This window comes from Mytilus galloprovincialis, chromosome 14, assembly GCF_965363235.1.
Source record: "Mytilus galloprovincialis chromosome 14, xbMytGall1.hap1.1, whole genome shotgun sequence".
In the NCBI taxonomy this organism is placed as follows: domain Eukaryota; kingdom Metazoa; phylum Mollusca; class Bivalvia; order Mytilida; family Mytilidae; genus Mytilus; species Mytilus galloprovincialis.
In genome coordinates, this window is record NC_134851.1 from 6,453,823 (window position 1) to 6,477,983 (window position 24,161).

Genomic DNA, 24,161 nt, shown 5'->3' on the forward strand with positions numbered 1-24,161 from the left:
AGTAATTCCAGCCATTAGAACCTTACGAGTCCTGGATGTTGGCAGGGTTCATCAAGATTAACTAAATACCCAGGATGTTCTAACATCAATTCAATCAAAGGGTAAGGTAAGGGCCGATTTTGGCCTCAAATTTCAGGTTCATCTAACGAAAGATTGTGGACACTTTTTAAACACTTAAGTGTCTATTTCAATTGATTTGATTAGTTTTTGTGAGAGATTTTAACTTATTTAGTCATTAAAAACACTCCAATTCAAGCTTAAATATGAAAAATCTATAAAATATGCCAAAAAAGGTCACTTTTCAGATGGTTTTTGTCAAAAATAAAAGTGGCTGCATCCATGTTCATCCTCAACCTTTATTTATGTTATGTAACATCATCAAATACAACTTATATTTCAATATTATGAATGAACAGGAATGCAGCCACTTTCATATAAGACGGAAACCGTCTTAAATTTAACTAAAATACTGAAATTGTGAAGATTTCAGTAATTTAGCATGACTTAATGATGTTAGTACCCGATATATGTACATTATATTGTCAAAAACAGCCTATATTTATGTAGCAGAAGCATCCTACTTTCCAATAAATAGTTAAAAGATTACAATTTCACAATTTTGTAAAACTGCTACATTATGGGGCTAAAAGGGGTCTTACTGAACCTACTTCTTTGAAAATCAACATATCCAGAAAAGAGGCCTTGAACTTCAGCTAGCCTAGAGACCTTACTTTTCAAAATTATTTTCAGTCGATTCTAATTTGGCAAATGAAGAAAAAAATCTACGGTACTCACTCTAATATAACTGGTTCCTTCCACTTGTCCCTTATTTCTGGTTTTGGATATCTCTCTACATAGGTAACCAGTTCTTCCATGTATTGCCTAAAACAATAAGAAATGTTTATGTAGATATGAAATAAAATTGAGAATGGAAATCAGTAATTTGTCAAAGAGACAACAACACATCCAAAGGACAGAAGACAGTCAATGGGTCTTTAACACAATGCGGAAATGACACACCTGGAGGGGGGCTTTAGCTTCATATTTTATTTGGTATTTGAATGTTCAAAAATGAATCATAGAGTTATACATGTACGTTTATAAGTGCACTTGCATAAAGTCCATTTTGATCTAACACAGCTCATTTGTAGTAGTAATAAACAATGATAAAGGCAACTACAGTTTACTGGTGATCAGTAATCATTAATTGGGGTTACAAACTAAAACTAAGGGAAACGCATCAGAGGAAAACAAAGAAACAAATCGAATTTTGAAGTGCAACATGTGCAACAAAAACAAATGCCTACAATGGCCCACCTTTCATAAAAAGAATGTGTTCAAAGTACACGGATGCCCCACATACTATTATCATTTTCCATGTTCAATGGACCGTGACATTTGGTAAAAACTGTAATTTGACATTAAAATTAAAAAGATCAAATCAAAAGGGACATGTTTCAAGTTAAATGGACTTCAACTTCATCAAAAACTACCTAGACCAAAAACTTTAACCTAAAACTCCCACTTTCATTTTCTATGTTCAGTGGACTGTGAAATTGGGGTCCTTAGTCTAAGTTGGCTTTAAAATTAGAAAGATCATAGCATAAGCAACAAGGGACTAAGTTTCAAGTTGATTGGACTTCAGCTTCATCAAAAACTAGCTTGACCAAAAACTTTTACCTGAAGGGGGAAGGACAGACACACAGACAATGGACGAACAAACAGAAGGACGCACAAACTAATAAAACAATGCCCCTTTATTATCATAGGTGCGGCATAAAAACAGACTTTTTGATCATGTTGTTAATAATTGCAATATCCCTGATTTGGTACAGGATCTTTTAAGAAAAAATGTTGGGTTTAACCTGATTTTATGGCTAGACTAATCAAATATTCTGTAATTTAGTGGTTATTGTCTGCACTTAACATTAGCAATTTGAAGACTTTTTTCCATGAACTTTTGAATTGTACATTATGGACATCCCTATGGTATCTTGTCCTATCTTTAATGGCATACAGTGAATATATAAATGTAAATTATTCAACCTGTGATTATATAGATCTATCTACATGTAGTATTCTCTCTGGAAAGGAGACATCCCCTGGTTTCCTAGTCCAACAAATTGCTGAATCCAGCTCTTGACATTTACCCAGTAACTTTGTGCTTTTAAAGATTTTATATATAGTTACCTTCCCATCTGTAGAGTTGGGTCAGTACAGAAGACTTGGCCTTTGAACCCTGTGTATTCTGTGATGTATGGTAAGGCTAACATGACATTGTGATTGGATATTAAAATGGCATCAATCTGGGAGAGGTCTGTCATTCCAACCTGTTAGATATAAATCAGTTAATGTTATCAAATGCAAAGGTTATCTAAACTCTGACAGATAGTTGTGTCGTTGATAATTAAAGCATAGCTTCTTATTGTCATACCAAATGAGAAGAAGAAAAATAACCTTGAAAACAAGAAGATAGTTCATCAATGAGAATTTGCATCTGATGTTGCCTAGAAATAACTATATCTAGGTACATGTTAGATGTTCAGTATATTATATAAACCTCTCATGGTTTTTTTTCTGCAGTGAATATAATGTATAATAAAGAAGACATTTATATGTTTTTAGCCAATGAGAAACAGACATTTTTTTAGTCTAATAATAAATAGTAGCGCTGCAAGCTCCATAATATGTTCTAACCAGTGATGTAAGCAAAACAAAATTTCATCATCATTGCTACATAGTGTTGTCATTTTAATGTTAAAATTAACATTGCCATTAAAGTGGTAGGTTTGGCATGCCACAAAAAAACAGGTTCAACCCACCATTTTTTTCTTAACATGTCCTGTACCAAGTCAGGAAAATGATCATTGTTACATGATAGTTTGTTTCTGTTTGCGTTACATTTTGGTGTTGTGTTTCTGTGTCTCGTAGTTTTCTTATATTTGATACGTTTCCCTCAGTTTAAGTTTGTAACCTTGATTTGTTTTTTCTCTATCTATTTATGAATTTTGAACAGCGGTATACTATTGTTGCCTTTATTTATATCAATTCTTATTTAATCTCATGTATCTTGTACAAACCTCTGGTGTCAGGAATTCTAAACAGCCATTGACAAAAATATTTCCTCCTGATTCTTTAAGTTCATCTTCCTGAAAACAGAATAAAATTGAAAAGAATTTTGAGTAAAAATGAATGGCTGCTTGCTGTACAATACAAAATAGGATCATGCTGACTTTACGTTAGAATGTTTAAACCAATAATTTTATGCACCTATCTTAAGTCAGGAGCTTGCTTTCAATGGTTGTTGTTTGTTGCTGTGGTTTATAATTATTCGTGTTTCTCTTTTTTTTTTATACATGTTATATGGGTAAGACCGTTATTTTTCCTGTTTGAATTGTTTTTCACAAGTCCCTTTATAGCTTGCTGTATGTTGTCAACTTGTCAGCCAATGATCTGTGTTGAAGGCTGTTCTTTTACCAATATTTGTTTACATTTTATACATAGTGACTTGTATGGAGAGTTGTCTCATTGGCACTCATAACACATCTCCTTATCTTTATACCTATATATGAGGGCCTTCAGTTGTATACTGATGTGTCTATATTTCAGTACCTTTTTTATTGTTCTTGGTCTTGATATATATCTGCATCAGTATATACTTACATCAAGACCCTCTTTGTTGTTAGGTGGTGTCCATGTCTGAAGGCTGGAAAATTTTGCACTGAAAGAAAGGTAAATTGCTAATTACAAATAGGTAGATTATAAAACTATGAATAATATTCTAGCCCTTTACCATTGCCTCAATACATTGTAACAGGACTTCTCTTTATTCATGATGTTAGCTGAACTAGTCTACTAGGGGCCAGATAAATGCTTGCCTCAGACAGAATTTTCTCACTGTGTTGAATTAGACCCATTGGTTGCCTTGAGATGCTTTCTCCTCTTTAAATTGTTCATGACTTACAATCAACATGATCAATCTCTAAATTGTAAGTCTTTTTTGTGTAATTGACTCCAGAACAATGAAGCTTTCTCAAAAGAAATTGTTCTAATTGTTCTAATATATATGTATGTTTCTGATTCTTAAAACTAATAGTGATACATGTGATAGATAACTGACCTCTGTATAACAGGAAGTGGTAAGAATTTAAGAATTTCTTTGACATCCAGTCCACAATCTAACATCAGTGTTACACCTTTAAAGTGGAGTATAAAACATGGCTTACTGGGATTACTGGACAAACACGACTGTAATTAAAAAAAAATATATGTTATATGCTGATATGAAGAAGTAAAAAAAAACAATATACACATATAAGTAATTTAGTAGGATACTTATACAAGTGAATTTTATTTACTTGTATAGGTAAAAAAAAGACTTAATAATTTGCTGTAGACATTCAGAAATTTTTACTTATACAAGTAAAAAAGTCATCTTTTCTTCTTTTCTTGAATTCTTAAGATTTCTTTGCTCTAATAGAATTTTTAATTGTGTGCCCTTTGCAGATGTCTTTACTAATCATTTTTAAGTGTAATTTCATGGACAATGAAAATCCCATTTGTCTGTTATCTTCATAACACTGCTCATTTACAAGCCCCAAAGGAGAAATTTTTGAAAGCCTTGCGCAAATTTGCTCAATCAGTTTCTTTGTTCAATTAATGAGATGAAACATTGAACTTTAATAAAAAAAAAAATAAGCAAACCTTGGAAAAATCATAAAAGGCATGATTTTACATGTCAAAACTTGAGGATTTTTGTGGGATTTTAAGAAAAATTTACTTATACAAGTGAATTTTTCAGAAAATTAAAATATTTTTTTTACTTCTTCAAGTAAATAATATAAACTTATATACAAATAGTACCCCTGACTGTCAGTGGCGTAGCTTCCATTGAGGCAATGAGGCAACTGCCTCACTAGTTTTTTTTGGCAAAAAAAAAAAAAAATATGAAATATTTTCATGTACTTGACACTTAGTTTTATTTCAAATAAGAAAATACTAGATCATACTAAAGCTTACGAAGATAATATTAAGAAAAATCAACAGATAATTCTCAATATTATCGACGTTATTGTAGTCATGGGTCAACGTAACATACCACTTCAAGGTCATAATTTTAAATTGGTATAAAGACGCTAAACGTGAAGATGGGAATTTTGATTTTTTCGTCCATTGGAAAGCCGAAGACAAACCCGTCCTAAAACAACATTTAGCTACAGCAGCATACAACGCAAAATATTTGAGTCCCGACATTCAGAATGAAATTATTGCAATCGCTGGAGATGAGGTGTTAGAAGTCATTCTGTCAAGAGCTAGATGTGCCAAGTGGTTTTTTATTATGGCAGATGAATGTACAGACGTGGCAAACCTAGAGCAAATGGCAGTCTGCATTAGATTTGTTGATGTGAAAAGTATTGTGAATGAAGATTTCATTGGATTTGTCCCTCTAGATAAGGTAGATGCAGCATCCATATCAACAGCCTTGCTTAAGATAATGGACGATTGTAAATTAGATTTGCGAAATTTACGGGGTGAGGAATATGACGGAGCAAGCGTGATGTCTGGGTTAAAATCTGGTGTAAGTGCCCGAATTAAAGAACTACAACCCCGTGCAGAATACCATCATTGTAGAGCACATGCGTTAAATTTGGTTATTTCGTCATCATGTAGAAGTGTTGATATGATAAGAACCGTATTTGATGATGTTAATCAATTAACGTGGTTCCTTGGTGGCAGTCCAAAGAGAACAGCAATTCTTAAGCGACACTTGCCCGATGCAAAACAAGTTGATTATTTAGTAGGGGATACCGATGACGAGAAAGTTGAGAGTAACATCAATATTGCAAATGCCTTTTCCAAGAGTTTGCTTCCGAAATTGTGTGAAACAAGATGGTCTGCTAGAGTTGACACACTGTCCGTTATTTTGGCTAAATACAAGGCAGTTCTTGCATCTCTTGAAGATGTAAGAAAGGAGAGTACGGCAACCGAAGCTCGCACAAAAGCCACTACATTTATACATATGATGGAGAAGAGCACTTTTGTTGTTGCAATAGTAATTGCCCATCATATTTTAAGTTATACAAAGCCCTTAAGTCTTGCATTGCAGAATGCAAAATGTGATGTGTTCAAGGCCTTCACAGATGCTCAGACATGTAAAAAGGTAGTTGCTGCTCAAAGGTCGGACGAAGTGTTCAACAGATGTATATGGATGAAAGCAGCTGCGATCGCCGAGAGCATAGACATCGAGCTGGGTAAACCAAGAACAGTTGGGCGAATGCGTCATCGGGCTAATGCTGCATTTTCCGACGATTCGGTACACAGCTATTATAGAGTGAATGCATACTTTCCGTTTGTCGATCACTGTTTGAATGAGTTGAATGAACGATTTCCTGAACAAACACGCCCATCTTTCTTGGCGTTTCAGTTGCTGCCATGTCGCCTTCAGAACATAACTGAGGAGGAAATTGCCGATATCCAAGTCAGATAAGAGGAGGATATGCCAGACTCTCCAGGGTTTGTTAGAGAACTTGAACGGTGGAAAATGTTCTGTTCCGGACTCCAAAACAGAGATAAAGATACCGGTAATCAGTCTTTGGAAACGGCAATTCAACTTGCAGACCCCAATTATTATCCCAATGTTCATGCAGTATTTAGAGTGCTGCTCACAATGCCTGTAGGATCCGTGCCCTGTGAGCAGATCTACGATGACCGAAGACCAACTTTCTGGACTGGCTAGTCTCTTCATACATAGAGATATCACCGTTTATAGAGAGAAGATTATGAGAAAATTTGATGAAACCAAAAAACGTCGCCTTTGACCATTACATTTCTAACATTAATGATAATTTGATAACTACATGTACTTGTACACAGGTGTTAACTTATTAAAATTGCAACAAATAGCTAGTACACTGTCATATTATTTACATGTGAAAAGAGAATCCCATACAATGCATAAGAGGTATACTTTCGAGACGAATACACTATTTATTTAATATTTAGTACTTGTCATCCCAAAAGACAGTGTTGTATCAAGACTAACTTTCCTCATATAGATATGTTGCGATATGGCGATATGGCATTAGGTTGTAATCACAAATCATACATTTAAATCCAGGAAAACGCGTTTCAGGCCCTCAAACACCCCTAAAAAAATGTTCGCCTCGCTCCGCTCGGCGAATTGCCTCACTATATATAAGACCCAAGCTACGCCCCTGACTGTATGGATTATCAAAGACATGAATTATATATATATCTATATATCTATATAAGTATAATCATCAGGGATGGGGTAATTGAAAATGTAATGGTAATTAAGTGTAATGCATTACAATTTTTCATGTGATTGAATGTAATGTGTAATTGAGCATTTTTTTAATTACATGTAATGGTAATTTAATTAATTACAATGAAAAAAGCATGTAATGCTCAATTACTTTTAAATTACATTTCAATTACATGCACTTTTATGGTATTAATGATAAGTATTTGTGTTTAATAATATAAATATAAAAATACATTCTGAAATTTATTCTCAAGTTTTATATTACTTATTTGACCAACAGATTTGTTTCTGAATAGTCTTATAACTTCAAAAAATAAATATATTTTTAAAAAAGATTAAAAGAAGTTAATCACCTTGTTAAACAAAAACCAAAAAAGTGTGTAAAAATCTTTATGAGTTAATTAACAGCTGATTAAGAATTTAAATTTACTGCACACAATCAATTTGTCAAATTAGTATACACAAAAGGATTATAGAGATTAACAGTTGTAAAAACAAACAGCAATTAATCAGATTAAAATGTCCAGGGGCAAAGTCACTATTACATGTATTTTATCTAATAAGCAAAATATTGCTAAGATTTAGACATTATATACATTGTTTGTACTAAATATTATTTTCAATGTTGTGAAAAGTATACATTTGAATAATTATTAAGTGATTTTTTTAGTGATTTTTTTTTATTTCTTTCTTTCTTTCTTTATGTTATGTTTTATTTAAATAACTTAATTTCTGAGATGATACCCTTCAAAATACCCCTTTATGTATTGGCAAGTTAATACGAACAAATTTCCTCTTCTATCAACAAATCTTCTGATTATGGAAGTATAATACCTCCATGTTCTGATCGAGCAATATATGCCACATTAGCTCCTATATAATTTTTTTTTTGAGAATGGCTGTCAAAGTGATTAGACCAGAGAGATGTAGACTAAATGACAAAACATTAAAATTACTCATGATTATCAAATGCAACGCTTGAACTATGTTTACATGAATATTTTAAACATGTATGCATTATACATACTTGTATACCATTGGTAAAAAATTATTGTGATGAAATGTAATGTGTAATTTAATTAATTACTTTAGTAAAGTAATTGTAATTTAATTAATTACATTTCAAAAACTGTGTAATGTGTAATTAGTGTAATTGACCATTTTTGCAATGTAATGTGTAATTTAATTAATTACATTCCAATGTAATTGACCCCAAGTCTGATAATCATTGCTGTGAGTGAATCTGAAAAAGAAATCAAAATTTACCTTTCCAGACGTCATAATTATTTGTACTTAGTATAAACCCTCCATAAATTTAACAGTACTGCATGAACATGCCTTTATCACTATCTAATATGTTTTTATGAGGTTGTTGCTTATATTTTTTACATGTCTCCATAAGGTAGTTTGATGTTAAGATTTGAATTAAGATATATATATTGTTTTTGATCTGTAAATCAACTTGCCAGCTTCATATTTTGTCTTCTAGTCAATGTGTAGTTCTTTCACTTTCGAGGGAAATATCGCGTCAGTAATGTGTTTTATATGGGGAGAAACAGAATTATAATATAATAATAATAATAATAATAATAAATTCTTTATTTAAAGAGGGTAACTCAATTAGAAAAATTCTAATTTTCATTGAGGCCCTCAAACAAAATACATGCATACAGTTAACATTGATACATTAAATTACAATATATATTACTAATAAATGAAGATCAGAATCAATTTAGCGCTTGAGAGAACAACTTCCGGTCAAAGTGAAAGAAGAAATTGTGCTTGTTGATATATTTGCAAAATACTTGTTTGGTGCACAAAACAAAAGGTTTGCGACGTTTTAAAATAAATGTATTGTTCAGACTCTTTGATACAGGATAGAAGGTACCAAAGGTGGTAATTTTTTGGTAAATTCATTACAAATAATTTCTCCAAATCTGAAAATTGACACATACAGGTGTTTGAAATCTTTCAATAGCGGGGTTAAAATATATCACAGTAAAGCTTCTCTTGAAAATAGAAGTGTTGTAAGGCCTTATATTATGATTAAAATATGTAAACTACTAGAACACAACATGTATTATGTAATATGAGGCAGGTGTTGTTGCCTGTCACTGTGTGGGGACATAATTATAATCGGTATCGTCTCGTATTGTGTTTACGACCGTCTGACATTTTCGACCTAATTCTACTTTCACTTCCCGTATGCTGCGCATGCCTGCATGTCGTCATATTCAGCTGCTATACTTAGTAACAATAGTAAATGATACTACGTGGGATGAACATTTTTCAAATAAAGTTATTATATTAAGTATTTACGTTTAAAATAATATTTTACATGTTTTCTATCTTATAGTTGTATATTTAACCATTTAATTCTTTAAGTCCTAAGTTTGATCGCCTCTAACACTTTGATACAAATGTGGACAAGTTCATTTATATACATATTATCTATTTGATAGTATTCCCAATTTTGTACTTAGTTTATATCTATTTTACCCTATACTATAATGATCTTACTATATTGAAAATATTTTGTATTATATGGTTCAATGAATCCAAAATACTCTATTTGGGCTCTTTGATATTTACTGACCACTGGCTATTGGACAAACTATCTTACTTAATAGTAAGATTAATGCAAACCATTCCTGTCAAACTGCTATGACTTCTTTGTTAGATAAATGGTTAAAAGCCGTTGATGAAGGAAATTTAGTAGGGGCAGTATTTTTAGATCTATGTAAAGCTTTTGATCTTCTAAATCACAAACTGCTCCTTCAAAAATTACAAAAATATAAATGTTCTTATAATTCAATTCATTGGTTTACTTCGTATTTAGCTGATAGACATCAAGTCGTATCAATTTCAAATACTTTTTCAGATGTATCTACATTAAAAGCAGGTGTACCTCAAGGGTCCGTTTTAGGTCCTATATTATTTTTAATATTTATTAATGATTTGCCTTTGTGTAATCCTAATCATAATCTTGATCTTTTTGCTGATGATAGCACTATTTCTGTAATTGGAAAAGACAAAAGGTATATAAGTCAGACACTCAATGTTGTATTAGAAAATATTTGTCAATGGGTTGATGAAAACAAAATGTTAGTTAATGTGTCAAAAACTAAGACAATGTGTATAGGTTCAAAACAAAAACTGTCTGTAATGTGTAATGACACATTAAATGTATCCATTAATGGCCAAAAGATTAATGAAAGTCACTGTGAAAAAGTCCTGGGTATTTTTGTTGACAAAACTCTTTCTTGGTATGATCAAATTAATCATATAATCAAAAAAGTTAATTCTTCATTAGCTTTATTAAAAAGAATCAAGAAATACTTGAATCACAATGCACGAATTCTATTTTACAATGCGTATATTCTTCCACATTTGGATTACTGTTGTTCAGTATGGGGAAACTGTAACAAGTTTTTAGTTGACAGTCTACTAAAATTGCAAAAAAGGGCAGCTAGAATTATTTTAAACGAACACGATATTCGAAAACCATCTATTGAACTATTTAAGAAATCTGGAATCATTCCTGTTACTAAGAGAATATTTTACCACAAATCATTATTAATGTATAAATCAAAACACCAACTGGCACCAAAATATTTATCCAATCTTATTGTGCCTACAAGTAGTAAACAATCGTACAATACTCGACTTTCATCATCGGATAATTTTATTGTCCCTAAATCAAATACAGAATTATACAAATCAAGTTTTTCTTTTAGTGGTCCAAAAGTGTGGAATTCACTGTCCAGTGAAATTAAAAAATCAAAAAGTATATCTGCATTCAAAAACTCTTACAAGTCATTTTATTTTTAAAAGTGTTGAATTTAAAAGTTAAGCCACAATGTATACCATAGTTGTTTTTGTTGTTGTTGTTATATTACTTTATATACGTCTATTGTTTACATGTGTGTAACAGTAGATTAATTATTTTTTATTCATATTGTTAACATTGTATGCATGTAGAGAGCCTTATTGAAAATTGGTTTAATCCAAATAAGTCACTCTCTTTAAATAAAGATATTATTATTATTATTATGGCACCCTCAACGGAGTTGGGGTGACGTATTGTTATTCTACGTTTCTTTTTTTTCTTATTATTATTTTTCTTGCAACACATTTTGTCCAGGCGATTTCTCCAAATCTAAAGTACCAAAGTTGATGGAACTTTACTATATTAAGGACCCCCATGTGCAGAGTTGCAGGAAGCATGGAAAGGTTCAAGATGGCTGCCGTTTCCATGGAAACAGAACAAATGTGAAAAAATCCAGTTTTTATTTTTGGTGAACTGTTTGGATATGCTTTAACTCAGAATCATTATATTTGAATACAATGTAGGTGCCCACTATATACTGGTGTTGGATGATTTTGACACTCATTGGAACTACCATGTTGCCATGGAAACTACACCAAAAATTTCAAAAATATCAAAATGCTCAAAACTTAATGAAACTTCACAGTAACGATGAGCAACATTGGAAGATGTGGAATTTGGCGTTGGAATTTTCAAAATATCTGTTGTTACCTTGGAAACAATGCAAAAATGTCAAAACTTTGAATTTTCACAGAACATTCCAGAACATCAATGTTAAATTTATTCTTGAGACATTAAATGGTATATGATTATGGAGGGAAAAAATTGCATCGGGGGTTTGACTTTGGAATATTAAAAATGGCCGCCGTTACCATGGAAACAGCAAAAATATGAAAAACTTCAAAATGCTTTAAATTTAATGAAACTTGTAACAAATATTGCCTAGCTTATGAAGACTTGACTTTTGAGTTTGGAATTTTCAAAATGGCCGCCGTTACCATGGAAACAGCAAAAATATCCAAATTTCAAAATGCTTCAAACTTAATGAAACTTTGCAAAAATGTTACTAGACATCTGTAGATGCACTATTTGACTTTGGAATTTTCAAACTGGCTGCCGCTCACCTGGCAATGGGGGGAAGGGTGCCATCAGTTATTGCTAGCAATTACAAATCTAGTTATTATTATTATTATTATAGTTGTTTTATCTGGTTCTATCTACATGTAGTTAAACAGTTCACCTTTTGACTATATATATTGTACTTTTTTACTATATTGTCAATGCAGAATAAGAAACACCAGAAACAACATTAAGAGCCGTAGCCAGCATTATAAGGTATTTACATTTAAGGGTTTTTCAAATTAGTTTATGGTTAAATGTTTTTGACTTAAATATTTTATTTAGTTTCATTTACCTTGCTAATTGTATTTCAAACTTTATATATTCTTTTTACCTGTAATTAACTTTCAATGTTATATAGTATTTTATATAGTAGTATGGTCAACTTACTTTAGTGAACAGTTTTCATTTGCATTGATTAACAAATTGTTTACATTCAGAGTGGTCATTTAACTGTGTTTTGCATTAATATTTATTTGCAATTGTGTAATTAAACATAATATACATTATTTGCTACAAAATGATATATTCATATGCATTTATATGTAAAGTTGTATTTATTTGTTATTTTACTCATTATTTCAGATCTGTCGTTGCCTTCTATTATATATTATATTTATTAAAATATATGAACGTTCTGCATAATTTATCTGAGCCTTATTCCACCTGGTCACAAATGGCGTCGTCGACAAACCAGAAGGCAATGACTGCTGGCATTCCATCTGACGGCTGAGAGGTGTATCCACGGAGGAAGCCGAACATTTTACGAAGCTGATGTGTGTGTCATCGGGCTATCCACGGAGATGAAGGAACTTTGACGGAGTTTCTACCAGACCGGAAATCCACGGAAGGAGCCAACCAGTGACGGAGATGATTTGTGGTATTGGAATATATACGGACTTAACCGAACATTGTCGGAGTTTACGATTGAAGACGAACATTGACGGAGATGTATAACAGTGCCGAAACCGTTTACCAATGAAGTAACTGTTTTCTGTATTTGGAATATATGTGATATTGTGATACATGGTGACATACACTGTATGATGAAATATGTTTATTATTTTTTTCAATCTGGATTATGTGTTTTATTCATTTTGGATTATGTGTATTTTTCATACTGGATTATAGTTATGCATTGATTTATTTTTTGTGAATATAGAGTGAAGTTATATATTGTGTATTTTTGCAATTTTTGTATATATTTTTGTGGTAATTTTCAATAGTTTTGAAAGTTCATAATGGCAAGTAATCCTACTTGTAAGTCTTTACAAAAGCAAGTGACTGAGTTACAGAATAGAATTAAAGAACTATCTTGGAAACCTAGTGTTGAAAATGAAGTGAAAAAGACACCATCGAACGAAAAGAATGTTGTATATGTGCAGAAAGACAGAAAAGTTCCAAAGTTTACTGGATATAATTTTCAAGTTGAAGATTGGATTGAAGATGTTAATACTGTGTTACATGCACGTGAGATGTCCCGTCAAGAACGAGCGGATTTTATATATTTACAACTTGAAGGTTCTGCTAAAGATGAAGTGAAATATCGTTCTCATCTAGTTCGACAAAGTCCAGATCAAATTTTAGAAATTTTACAAGATGCCTTTGGTGTAAAGGATAACATTACTAAACTACAGAAGAATTTTTTAGATTGTGTGCAAAAGCCAAATGAATCACTCAGGGAATATTCGTATGTGTTAATGGATTTAATGAGTAAGATTACAAATAAAGATTCTACTTGGATGCCTAATAAAGAGAAAACATTGTGTGACCAATTTTCACAAAATGTACAAGACAGTTTCTTAAGAAAACATCTGAAACAAATAGTTCGTGCACAATCTCATATACCATTTTTGGATTTACGTGAAGAAGCTATTATGTGGTCTGAGGAGGAAGAATATAAAGATAAAAGATACAACACAAAGATAAAAAGTGAAACAACCGATACTGTACCGGAAGAACCTAAATGTACAGCTGATGTTTGCGCTAGTAAGGATAAAACTGACAGTAGTAGTGAACAATCTGATAAATTCAACCAATTATTGGGTATTGTACAGAAACAAAGTGAACAGATTGAAACATTAACAAAGATCGTTAATACAAAGCAACAGTCGACTAATTATAACAGTAGGTACAATAGGTTTGAGCCACAACGACGTAATTTGTTATGTTTTGGATGTAATGAGCCAGGTCACAAGATTGCAGATTGTCCAGTTGTGAATTCCAAGAAGTCGGGAAACGGGTAGAGTCTACTGTGAAGAGTCCCATTGTAGATGATAACCATATGGACTCAATTCAAGCTGATCGTTTAGTGGGTAAATGTCCAATCGTTAGTGCTTACGTTGCGGGATTTAAAGTTAACTGTCTAGTAGATACAGGGTCAACTGTTACAACAGTTACAGAGTCATTTTATAACCGTTTTCTGAGGAGGTGTACTGATCTACAAACTGATATTACGTTTAATCTGAAAGGTGCAAATGGAACTTGTATACCGTAAATGTATATAGGATATGTTGAAGTTGATATTGACATTATGGGCCAACGTTTGCCAAACAGAGGTGTTTTGATTGTGAAGGATCCTATTGATAGTTATACCCGTATGAGAAAAGAAAATGTCCCTGGACTTTTGGGAATGAATGTTATTAGCTTATGTAAAAAACTTTTGCAAGAAGATTATGGGAACCAGTATTCAGAACAAGTTACCGAAATAGCCGAAAATTTTAAACTTAGAGAACTTTTTAAAGCTTGTGACAAAAACGAACATTGTAATACTATTGGATTTATTAAACTTTGTTCTAGTTCACCAGTTCGTATTCCTGCGAATTCTGTGATTATTTTAAATGGAACTGGGCCGAATTTACCAAGATTGTATGATGCTGTGGTTGAACCTTTACACACTAGTGGACACTTGCCTTCTTCTTTTATTGTTGTACATACGTTTGTTACTGTCATGAATGTTCGAAATGGACGATTAACTTTTAGAGTTGCTAATATTGGAGATGATGATATATGGCTTGCTCCAAGAACTAGAGTTGGTATTTTATTGAAAGGTGATGTAGAAAACCATGATAAAGGACATGTTGAATTTATACGAACAGGTCATACAGAGGAAATTTATATTCATGATATTGCTTATTGTGCAGAAACTGATGTGAATTTGTCAAAGATTGAAGATTTTGAAATGCCTGTAGATATTAGCCATTTGTCAACAACAAGCAAGCAGAGAGATGAAATAAAAACATTATTTTATAGCTATAGTGACATTTTTTCGAAAAGTGATACTGATGTTGGATATACAAAGACAGTAAAACATAAAATTCGCACAGTAGATGATGTACCAATTGTTCAACCGTATAGACGAATTCCGCCTAACCAGTACGAAGAGGTCAAGCAACATATACAGAAGCTAGTTGAAAACAAGATTATTCGTGAAAGCACAAGTCCGTACGCTTCACCTATAGTACTAGTGAGGAAGAAAGACAATTCTCTGCGCATGTGCGTGGACTTTAGAAAAATGAACCAGAAGTCTTACAAAGATGCTTACCCATTACCTCGTGTTGAGGAATCCTTTGATGCCTTGAGTGGAGCTAAATTGTTTTCAACAATGGATTTAACTAGTGGTTACAATGTCGTGGCGATGCATAAAGATGATATAGAGAAAACTGCTTTTACAACACCTTTTGGACTTTACGAATATCTACGAATGCCGTTCGGATTATGCAACGCACCTGCAACATTTCAGCGTTTGATGCAACATTGCTTTCGAGATGAAATTTTTAACATTTTGTTAGTTTTTTTAGATGACATTATTGTGTATTCTGCAAATATTGAAGAACATTTGAATCGTTTAGAAGTTGTTTTCAAGAGATTATGAGAACATGGTTTAAAACTGAAGCCTTTCAAATGTCATTTTTTTAAACGAGAAGTTCGCTATTTGGGCCACGTCGTTTCAGATGAAGGAATTCATACAGATCCAGATAAAATCAGTGCAGTTCAAGATTTTGAAATACCTACAACCGTTAAGAAGTTAAAGTCTTTTTTGGGTTTAGCAGGATATTACCGTCGATTTACGCAGGGATTTAGTAAAATAGCAGGACCTTTACACAAATTAGCTCAAAAGTTTACACCTCATCCACGAAAATTATTTGGTAAGGAATGGACTACTGATTGTCAGACTGCTTTTGATACTCTGAAAGAACACTTAGTTACTGCTCCAATATTAAGTTATGCGAAGTTTGATGAACCGTTTATTTTGGAAACTGACGCAAGTATGCAAGGATTAGGTGCTGTTTTGTCACAATTTGTCGATGGAAAATTACGTGTTGTTGCGTATGCTAGTCGTGCTTTAAGGCCAAATGAGCGCAATATGGATAACTATAGTTCCAGAAAATTAGAACTCCTAGCTTTAACTTGGGCAATTACAGAAAAATTTAGAGATTATTTACTTGGATCCAAGTTTACAGTGTTTACAGACAATAATCCATTGTGTTATTTACAAACATCAAAACTAAGTGCACATGAACAAAGATGGTTGTCGAAATTAGCCGTTTTCAATTTTGAGGTAAAATATAGACAAGCTAAGCATAATACCAATGCCGACGCACTATCCCGTATGCACGATAAAATTGAACTTTCGAAATCTGAGGATGTTAAAAATTTACTTCAAACTTTTGCTGCAGGAACTGTTGTACCAAATGACTTAGCAGCAAATATACAGTCTGTGTCAAGTAAAACAGTTTATACAGAGGAATCATTCGTGACACTACCTACTTTAGATGGACAGGAGATTAAAGATTTACAGAAACGAGATACTGTGATTGGTAAATTTATTGAAATATGGAACACTAAACGTAAACCATTGAGATCGGAGCAACGGAAATTTGAAAGGCCGTTAGTAACATTATTACGTCAGTGGGACCGTATTAAAGTAGAAGATGGTTTAGTTTACAGGGTAATCATTGATCCAAATGAGGGACACTTGAAGCAATTAATTGTACCAACCGTTTTACGGGACAAAATATTGAAGAACTGTCATGATAAATTAGGTCATCAAGGAATTGAGCGCACATTCTGCAGTATCAGAATCAGGTGTTATTGGCCGGGAATGTTTAGACATATCAAGGATTATTGTAAATCGTGTGAATGTTGCATTGTTTCAAAGATGCCACAACCTGCCATTAGACCAGCAATGGGCCATTTGATAGCTAACAGACCGTTACAAATACTTGCAATTGACTTTACTGTTCTTGAACCAGCACACGGAAAAGAAAACGTATTAGTTATGACGGATATTTTTACAAAGTTTACTCGTGCAGTACCTACGAAAGATCAGAAAGCAGACACTGTTGCGAATGTATTGTTGACTGAATGGTTTTGTGTATATGGAGTGCCAGAGCGTCTACACTCCGATCAAGGTCGGAACTTTGAATCTGATGTTATCTGTCAGCTTTGTAAACTGTACCAAATTAGTAGATCTCGAACTACACCTTATCATCCTGAAGGAAACGCACAATGTGAACGCTTTAATAGAACACTTCACAATCTTCTGAAATCACTTTCTCCAGATAGGAAGAAACATTGGCCAAAGTATTTACCGGAATTAATCTTTTCGTACAATGTGTCACAGAACTCAACAACCGGTTATAGTCCTTATTATTTATTGTTTGGTCGTAGTCCTAAATTGCCAATTGACTTTTTACTGGGAACAAATCAGACTGATGAAACTGATCAATCATTAGATGAATGGATTATTGCGCATCAGAATCGTTTACGATATGCTTACGAAAAAGCTGGGGAGCAGACAAAAGATCGTGCAGAATACCGCAAGACTAAACATGATGAGAAACGTTTCAATCCTGAAATTTGTGTCGATGACAAAGTTTATATTAGAAACCGTGGTGTACATGGAAGAAATAAGATACAAGACACTTGGAGCTCGACTGTTTATCGTATAGTGCGTTTGTCAGAAAACACAGTCACTGTAGAACCTAATGATGGCGCTGGTGTTTCTAGGACTTTGAATCGTCGTGATGTCATGAAATGTAATATGCAACAAACTGTGGATGATAACAGCAGTGAATCAGACAGTTCAGATGATATGTTTATACCAAGACGAACAACTAGAACAACTGCCGGGAAACATACAAATCCAAATAGACTTCCAAATTCTGTGTTTTCTAAGTAAATGCATTGAGGACATTTGTTGTACATAGTTATTCCTTATTTTTGTGTGTCTCATTTTTGTCTCTAATTTTTGTGTCCTATTTTTGTGACCTATTTTTTGTGTTATTTATTATGATAGTAAAGGGAGTATGTGGATATAGATATTTGCATTATCGAGACAATTAATACTTAGCTGGGGAGTATGTGGACAAGTTCATTTATATACATATTATCTATTTGATAGTATTCCCAATTTTGTACTTAGTTTATATCTATTTTACCCTATACTATAATGATCTTACTATATTGAACATATTTTGTATTATATGGTTCAATGAATCCAAAATACTCTATTTGGGCTCTTTGATATTTACTGATCACTGGCTATTGGACAAACTATCTTACTTAATAGTTGTTTTATCTGGTTCTATCTAGTTAAACAGTTCACCTTTTGACTATATATATTGTACTTTTTTACTATATTGTCAATGCAGAATAAGAAACACCAGAAACAACATTAAGAGCCGTAGCCAGCATTATAAGGTATTTACATTTAAGGGTTTTTCAAATTAGTTTATGGTTAAATGTTTTTGACTTAAATATTTTATTTAGTTTCATTTACCTTGCTAATTGTATTTCAAACTTTATATATTCTTTTTACCTGTAATTAACTTTCAATGTTATATAGTATTTTATATAGTAGTATGGTCAACTTACTTTAGTGAACAGTTTTCATTTGCATTGATTAACAAATTGTTTACATTCAGAGTGGTCATTTAACTGTGTTTTGCATTAATATTTATTTGCAATTGTGTAATTAAACATAATATACATTATTTGCTACAAAATGATATATTCATATGCATTTATATGTAAAGTTGTATTTATTTGTTATTTTACTCATTATTTCAGATCTATCGTTGCCTTCTATTATATATTATATTTATTAAAATATATGAACGTTCTGCATAATTTATCTGAGCCTTATTCCACCTGGTCACACAAACTTTGGTATCAAATTTAAAACCAATTCCGGATATGTACGACATGTCGTTTCCGACTTTTGACCCGTTTTTTTAGATAGGTCAAAAACACAAGACGCTTGTTTTTGTCAACAAAGGTGCCTGTCATCGATCTAATGAACTCAAATGAAAAAATAAATTAAACAGTCAAGGGTCTAACTTAAATAAGTTATTAGAGAAAAATAACATACATGTTGTTATTGTGAGCTGAAATATCAAAATACTGTAATAACATATGTATGTTACATGTTTCAAAGGGAAAATATACAACCTTTATTTTGTTAAATTTTTCTCAAGTTCTATTGATATTATAATTTTCTTTATGTATACTAATCTTTGCAAATATATAACAGCTCATAGCTTACCAATCATGCATAGTACACCTATGTTATTACAGAAAATACATTTCTTCAATAACCAATGGGTGTTATTGCAGCTTCTCTATACATGTATCTCTGTAAAGGCTTTGCTCTCACTTGCATAAGAATGCATTTCAATTCATTGTAAGAAATGATGATCAGAGCTTGTAATGAGGCACTGTGCAAGATTCCAAGTGTCTCATTTACTCTGAAATAGTAAATCACATGCTTGTAATAACATAAGCCTTGTTATTACAGCTTAGTTTGCCCTTAAAAGCCTTGTCTCATTGATTTACCATGGTTAATCATAATTGTATTAATGGAATTAGAAAATTAGTTATCAAGGTAATTTATTAAGCTACTGCGCAAAAGTTTTTAAGTATTCCCAAGTGCCCATTAAAGATAAAACATTTTTGATATATTTCACTGATAACCAACATATGTTATTACAGATTCAGGAAAAAAGAGAAGACAACTCATGAAAGTGTCTGTAATAACAACATGCATGTTATTTTTCCCTGATAACTTATTTAAGTAAGACCCTTGACTGTTAAAGATCGAAATATATTTCCGATACAATTATTTTATGCACAAGTATACTAGCGACTCTCAAAATATTAGGTATGTCTATGTTCAAACGATAACAGGGAATTTCGGAAAAATATGTTAGTAGGTCGAAAATACAATACACGAGGATATGACTTATTTTTGTTGTAACTTTAATATTTTTAAAAAAAATAAAAGGAGATACCGTAGCGTTTCAGATTTTGGTTTTGTTGTTAGGGATTTTACTTGTGATGTTATTTAAGTAATGAGGTCATGTTCAATGTAAACAAAGAAACGCAATGCATCAGGTAAGGTCAATTCATATCAAAGACAAAGAATTATTAAAAATGAAATATTGGTATTGTGTTCCTTGAGTTCCCATATTTTTCATGTTTTACTAGACTACTTTAAAAAGTCTCACGACAACTACGCAAGGAAGCTAGTAGAGTTCTACGCAAACGCGGGAAAGAAAACAAAAGTGACAATCGATTTTTTTTAATTTTTCTACTGCATCCCCATATAATTTACTATTGTGGTAACTGCCTGGCTGCAAAGGGCATGCCAAATTATTAGTGCATCTGAACCTTGCCATTCGGATGGTAGAGAGGATGAGAACCAGGCAAGATTTACTGGTCAGCGTGCCCATTTTTATCTTCATTCCATTTACTCACAGATGATGAAAGCCTAATCTCTTGTATTCCCTGATAACTCTTTGTTGCCTTTGTTTCTTTCTCTGGATTGTAGATTTCAACTTTTATGTCACTTCCCTACAAACTTTCTATGTCATGTATGTCAGATGCATGTATAATCATGATAATTAACAGTTCAACAGCCTATTTTTCTTAGCGCTTTGATATATCTGTATATTCAGCTGAGTTTTGGTGTATTAACCTACTTATAATAATGAGTTATGATGAGATACATTTGGTTAAGCACACTGAATTTCGATGAATAATTAAGGGCTTTGGATTGAAAATACATTTATCATGTTTACAATGGTTTATACAGTGTACAGACTTTCCTTCTCAAATTTCCACTCCTAAAAATGGCTTCAAACTTGTTGTGCAAGCTGGCCATTCAGCACAATGGTTTCATCATTATACAATTTCAATGTACAGACTTATTTTTTGGAAGTAACACCATAGCTAAAAGATAACAGGAAAATTAAATTACACAAGACACAATATAGAAAACTAAACACTAAGCAACATGAATACTGACTAAAAACAGGTCTCAAATGGAGACAAATTAAATTTAGGAAGAACTCCTCAGACATATGTGTGTGTCCACACTGATGTAATTTTGTATTTGTTTGTTTACAGATCATGGGCAGTGTTGATGATACCCTCCTGGTGAGACATCTCCCGTCACAGCTTTCTAATGGAGACAAAGAAGAACTCCTCAGACATTTTGGAGCAGTTAGGGTCAAAGTAATGGGAGCAAGAGGTGCAATGGTGACTACTTTATATATATAAATATATTTACTGTAAATTCTGAAATTATTGCAAGGTGTTTTATAAATGTGAATAACGCAAAGTTTTCCAATAAAAAAAAACACACATCCTAATACACATGATACATTTGTTGTGATATAGAATACATTGTACATATATATATATATCTGTATGTCATGATTTAGCTTTTTCTATTGATAATACTTATTAGTTGAAATATTTTCCTATATTTTTTGTATTCTTATTATAATAAACTCACTTTTCACATACATGATAAAGACACATGAGAGATGTAAAAAATGAAACACTATAGTGATTTGAAAGTTTCATAAAGAATTTGGACCTATGATTTCACACTCAAGTAATTAAAATAATTACTTTATTTAAAAGGGTAAAATCGGTTAGTACAATCCATGCAAAACTAATCTCCCCTGGTGTCCTCTGAATAACTCAAAATGTAACAATAATATAATATAAACATATATAGATATAGGAAGATGTGGAGTATGTGCCAATGAGACAACTCTCCATCCAAATAATATTTTTTTTAAAAGTAAACCAGTATAGGTCAATGTACAACCTTCAACACAGAGCCTTGGCTCACATCGAACAACAATTGCAAGTTTTAAAGGGCCCCTAAATTACTAGTGTAGAACCATTCAAATGGGAAAACCGAAGATCTAATCTTTTTAAAAAAAAAACAAGAAACGAAAAACACATATAAGTTACATAAACAGACAACAACTACTGTACTTCAGATTCCTGACTTAGGACAGGTGCAAACATTTGCAGCAGGATTCAACGTTTTAATGGTACCAAACCTTCTCCTTTTTTTTGAAACAATAGCATAACGTTACAACATAGAAAAACACACTATAAAATATCAATTGGCAGACTTAACTCAATCAAAAAACGTCAACTAATACATGTAATACCTACATTCAAACAGCTTTTTGTGCTACACAAATGGTAGAAAACATAAAGAATCGCTACATGAACATATTTTGTGATATACAAGACAAATGTATGGATTTTTTAGAATATAGGTAACTTCCATCTGTTAATTACATTTTTTTCTTTTTTACAGAAACATACAGCATTTGTTACATTCTCAGACAGTATGCATGCGGCTAAGGTTTGTTTGTATTTACTTGATAAAATGTAAAGTATGAAACAATATATACAATTGTCAATGATTGTATACAGTGTGTATGTCATTTATGTGTTGTTCCAAATTAATTAAAACAATTTTGCTAGAATGTTAGAAAAAATCCATGAAAAAAAACCACCGGACATTCGGACCGGAATTGAACAAAATTTTACCAGACCGATCCATTATTCACCGGATTTGTCCGACTGTCCAACATATTTCATGTAGTCTGTTCTTGATTCTTAAAGAACTTTAATAAGATAGTTGTTTGCCAAACATCCATCATTTCAATAAATATAAAAAAGAAGATGTGGTATGATTGCCAATGAGACAACTCTCCACAAGAGACCAAAATGACACAGAAATTAACAACTATAGGTCACTGTACAGTGTTCAACAATGAGCAAAACCAATACCGCATTGTCAGCTGTAAAAGGCCACGAAATGACAATGTAAAACAATTAAAACGAGAAAACTAACGGCCTTATTTATGTTAAAAAAACAAATATGTATCATATATACAAATGAAAACCACTGAATTACAGGCACCCAACTTGGGATAGGCATATACATACAGAATGTGGTGGGGTTAAACATGTTAGTATTTATAAAAATGAATAATTCAGTTATGTGTTTTTTGCAGGCATTAAACAGGTTACATCAACTAGAGGTATTAGGATGTAAACTTGTGGCAGAATTTGCTAAGAAATCTCACCAGAAACATTTCCCATCCATATCAGACAACCAAAGGTATGGCGAAAGATATATATGGATGTTTTTTGATAGATTATTAAGTGCACTTTATACTTTATAAAGTTAGTGTAGCAGAGGGGGGATTAAGTTTTACACTTGTCGTCCGTACCTCTAAATATTCTAAAATTGTTTTCCTTTATCTAAGGGACGACATAAAAAATTCAATGTAGGATAAAAAAAACTTAATTCACATAGTTTTTTTCACTGACCTCCCCCCCCCTCCCCACCCTCTTAACTTAATTTGGAAAACATTGATTTACCTATATATGGATATATGTAAAATCAATTTTAAATTAACAAAACTTGCAGCAATGTTAACCCCCCCACCCCTGCACGCAAACTATTCGATTTAAGTTTTTTATCCTACATCGATCTTTTGATGTTGTCCCTAACACCTTTAACAAATTTTATAAAAACTTATTAACAATACTGATTACCTCAACACTAAGATCGACTGTAAATTTGGGTAGCAACACTTTTAT

The 24,161-nt window shown here is 32.3% G+C and overlaps 3 protein-coding genes across 4 annotated transcripts in view; 2 read left to right on the top strand and 1 right to left on the bottom strand.

Annotated features, from left to right (window-relative positions):
* The window catches only part of LOC143059156 (integrator complex subunit 9-like), a 76,365-nt gene extending 67,537 nt beyond the window's left edge, over positions 1-8,828 (bottom strand). The window contains exons 1-6 of the mRNA XM_076232649.1: positions 8,752-8,828; positions 4,121-4,248; positions 3,664-3,721; positions 3,081-3,149; positions 2,191-2,330; positions 796-882 (exon numbers count right to left, since the gene is read on the bottom strand). Coding sequence (XP_076088764.1) covers positions 796-882; positions 2,191-2,330; positions 3,081-3,149; positions 3,664-3,721; positions 4,121-4,248; positions 8,752-8,760 — 491 coding nt within the window. The 5' untranslated portion in view covers positions 8,761-8,828. The remainder of the gene's footprint in view (positions 1-795; positions 883-2,190; positions 2,331-3,080; positions 3,150-3,663; positions 3,722-4,120; positions 4,249-8,751) is intronic.
* Positions 8,829-9,022: 194 nt separating this feature from the next.
* The window catches only part of LOC143059431 (RNA-binding region-containing protein 3-like), a 48,615-nt gene continuing 33,476 nt past the window's right edge, over positions 9,023-24,161 (top strand). The window contains exons 1-4 of one of the 2 annotated variants that reach the window (XM_076232924.1): positions 9,023-9,113; positions 21,645-21,776; positions 22,864-22,911; positions 23,570-23,676. In XM_076232924.1, coding sequence (XP_076089039.1) covers positions 21,648-21,776; positions 22,864-22,911; positions 23,570-23,676 — 284 coding nt within the window. In that variant the 5' untranslated portion in view covers positions 9,023-9,113; positions 21,645-21,647. Of the gene's footprint in view, positions 9,114-18,917; positions 18,939-21,644; positions 21,777-22,863; positions 22,912-23,569; positions 23,677-24,161 lie in introns of those variants that run through there. The other variant, XM_076232925.1, reaches the window with a different exon arrangement.
* LOC143059432 (uncharacterized) lies at positions 12,347-18,789 on the top strand. The gene has a single exon (XM_076232926.1). It carries the CDS (start codon positions 13,475-13,477, stop codon positions 14,477-14,479), a length of 1,005 nt encoding a protein of 334 aa, XP_076089041.1. The 5' UTR covers positions 12,347-13,474; the 3' UTR covers positions 14,480-18,789.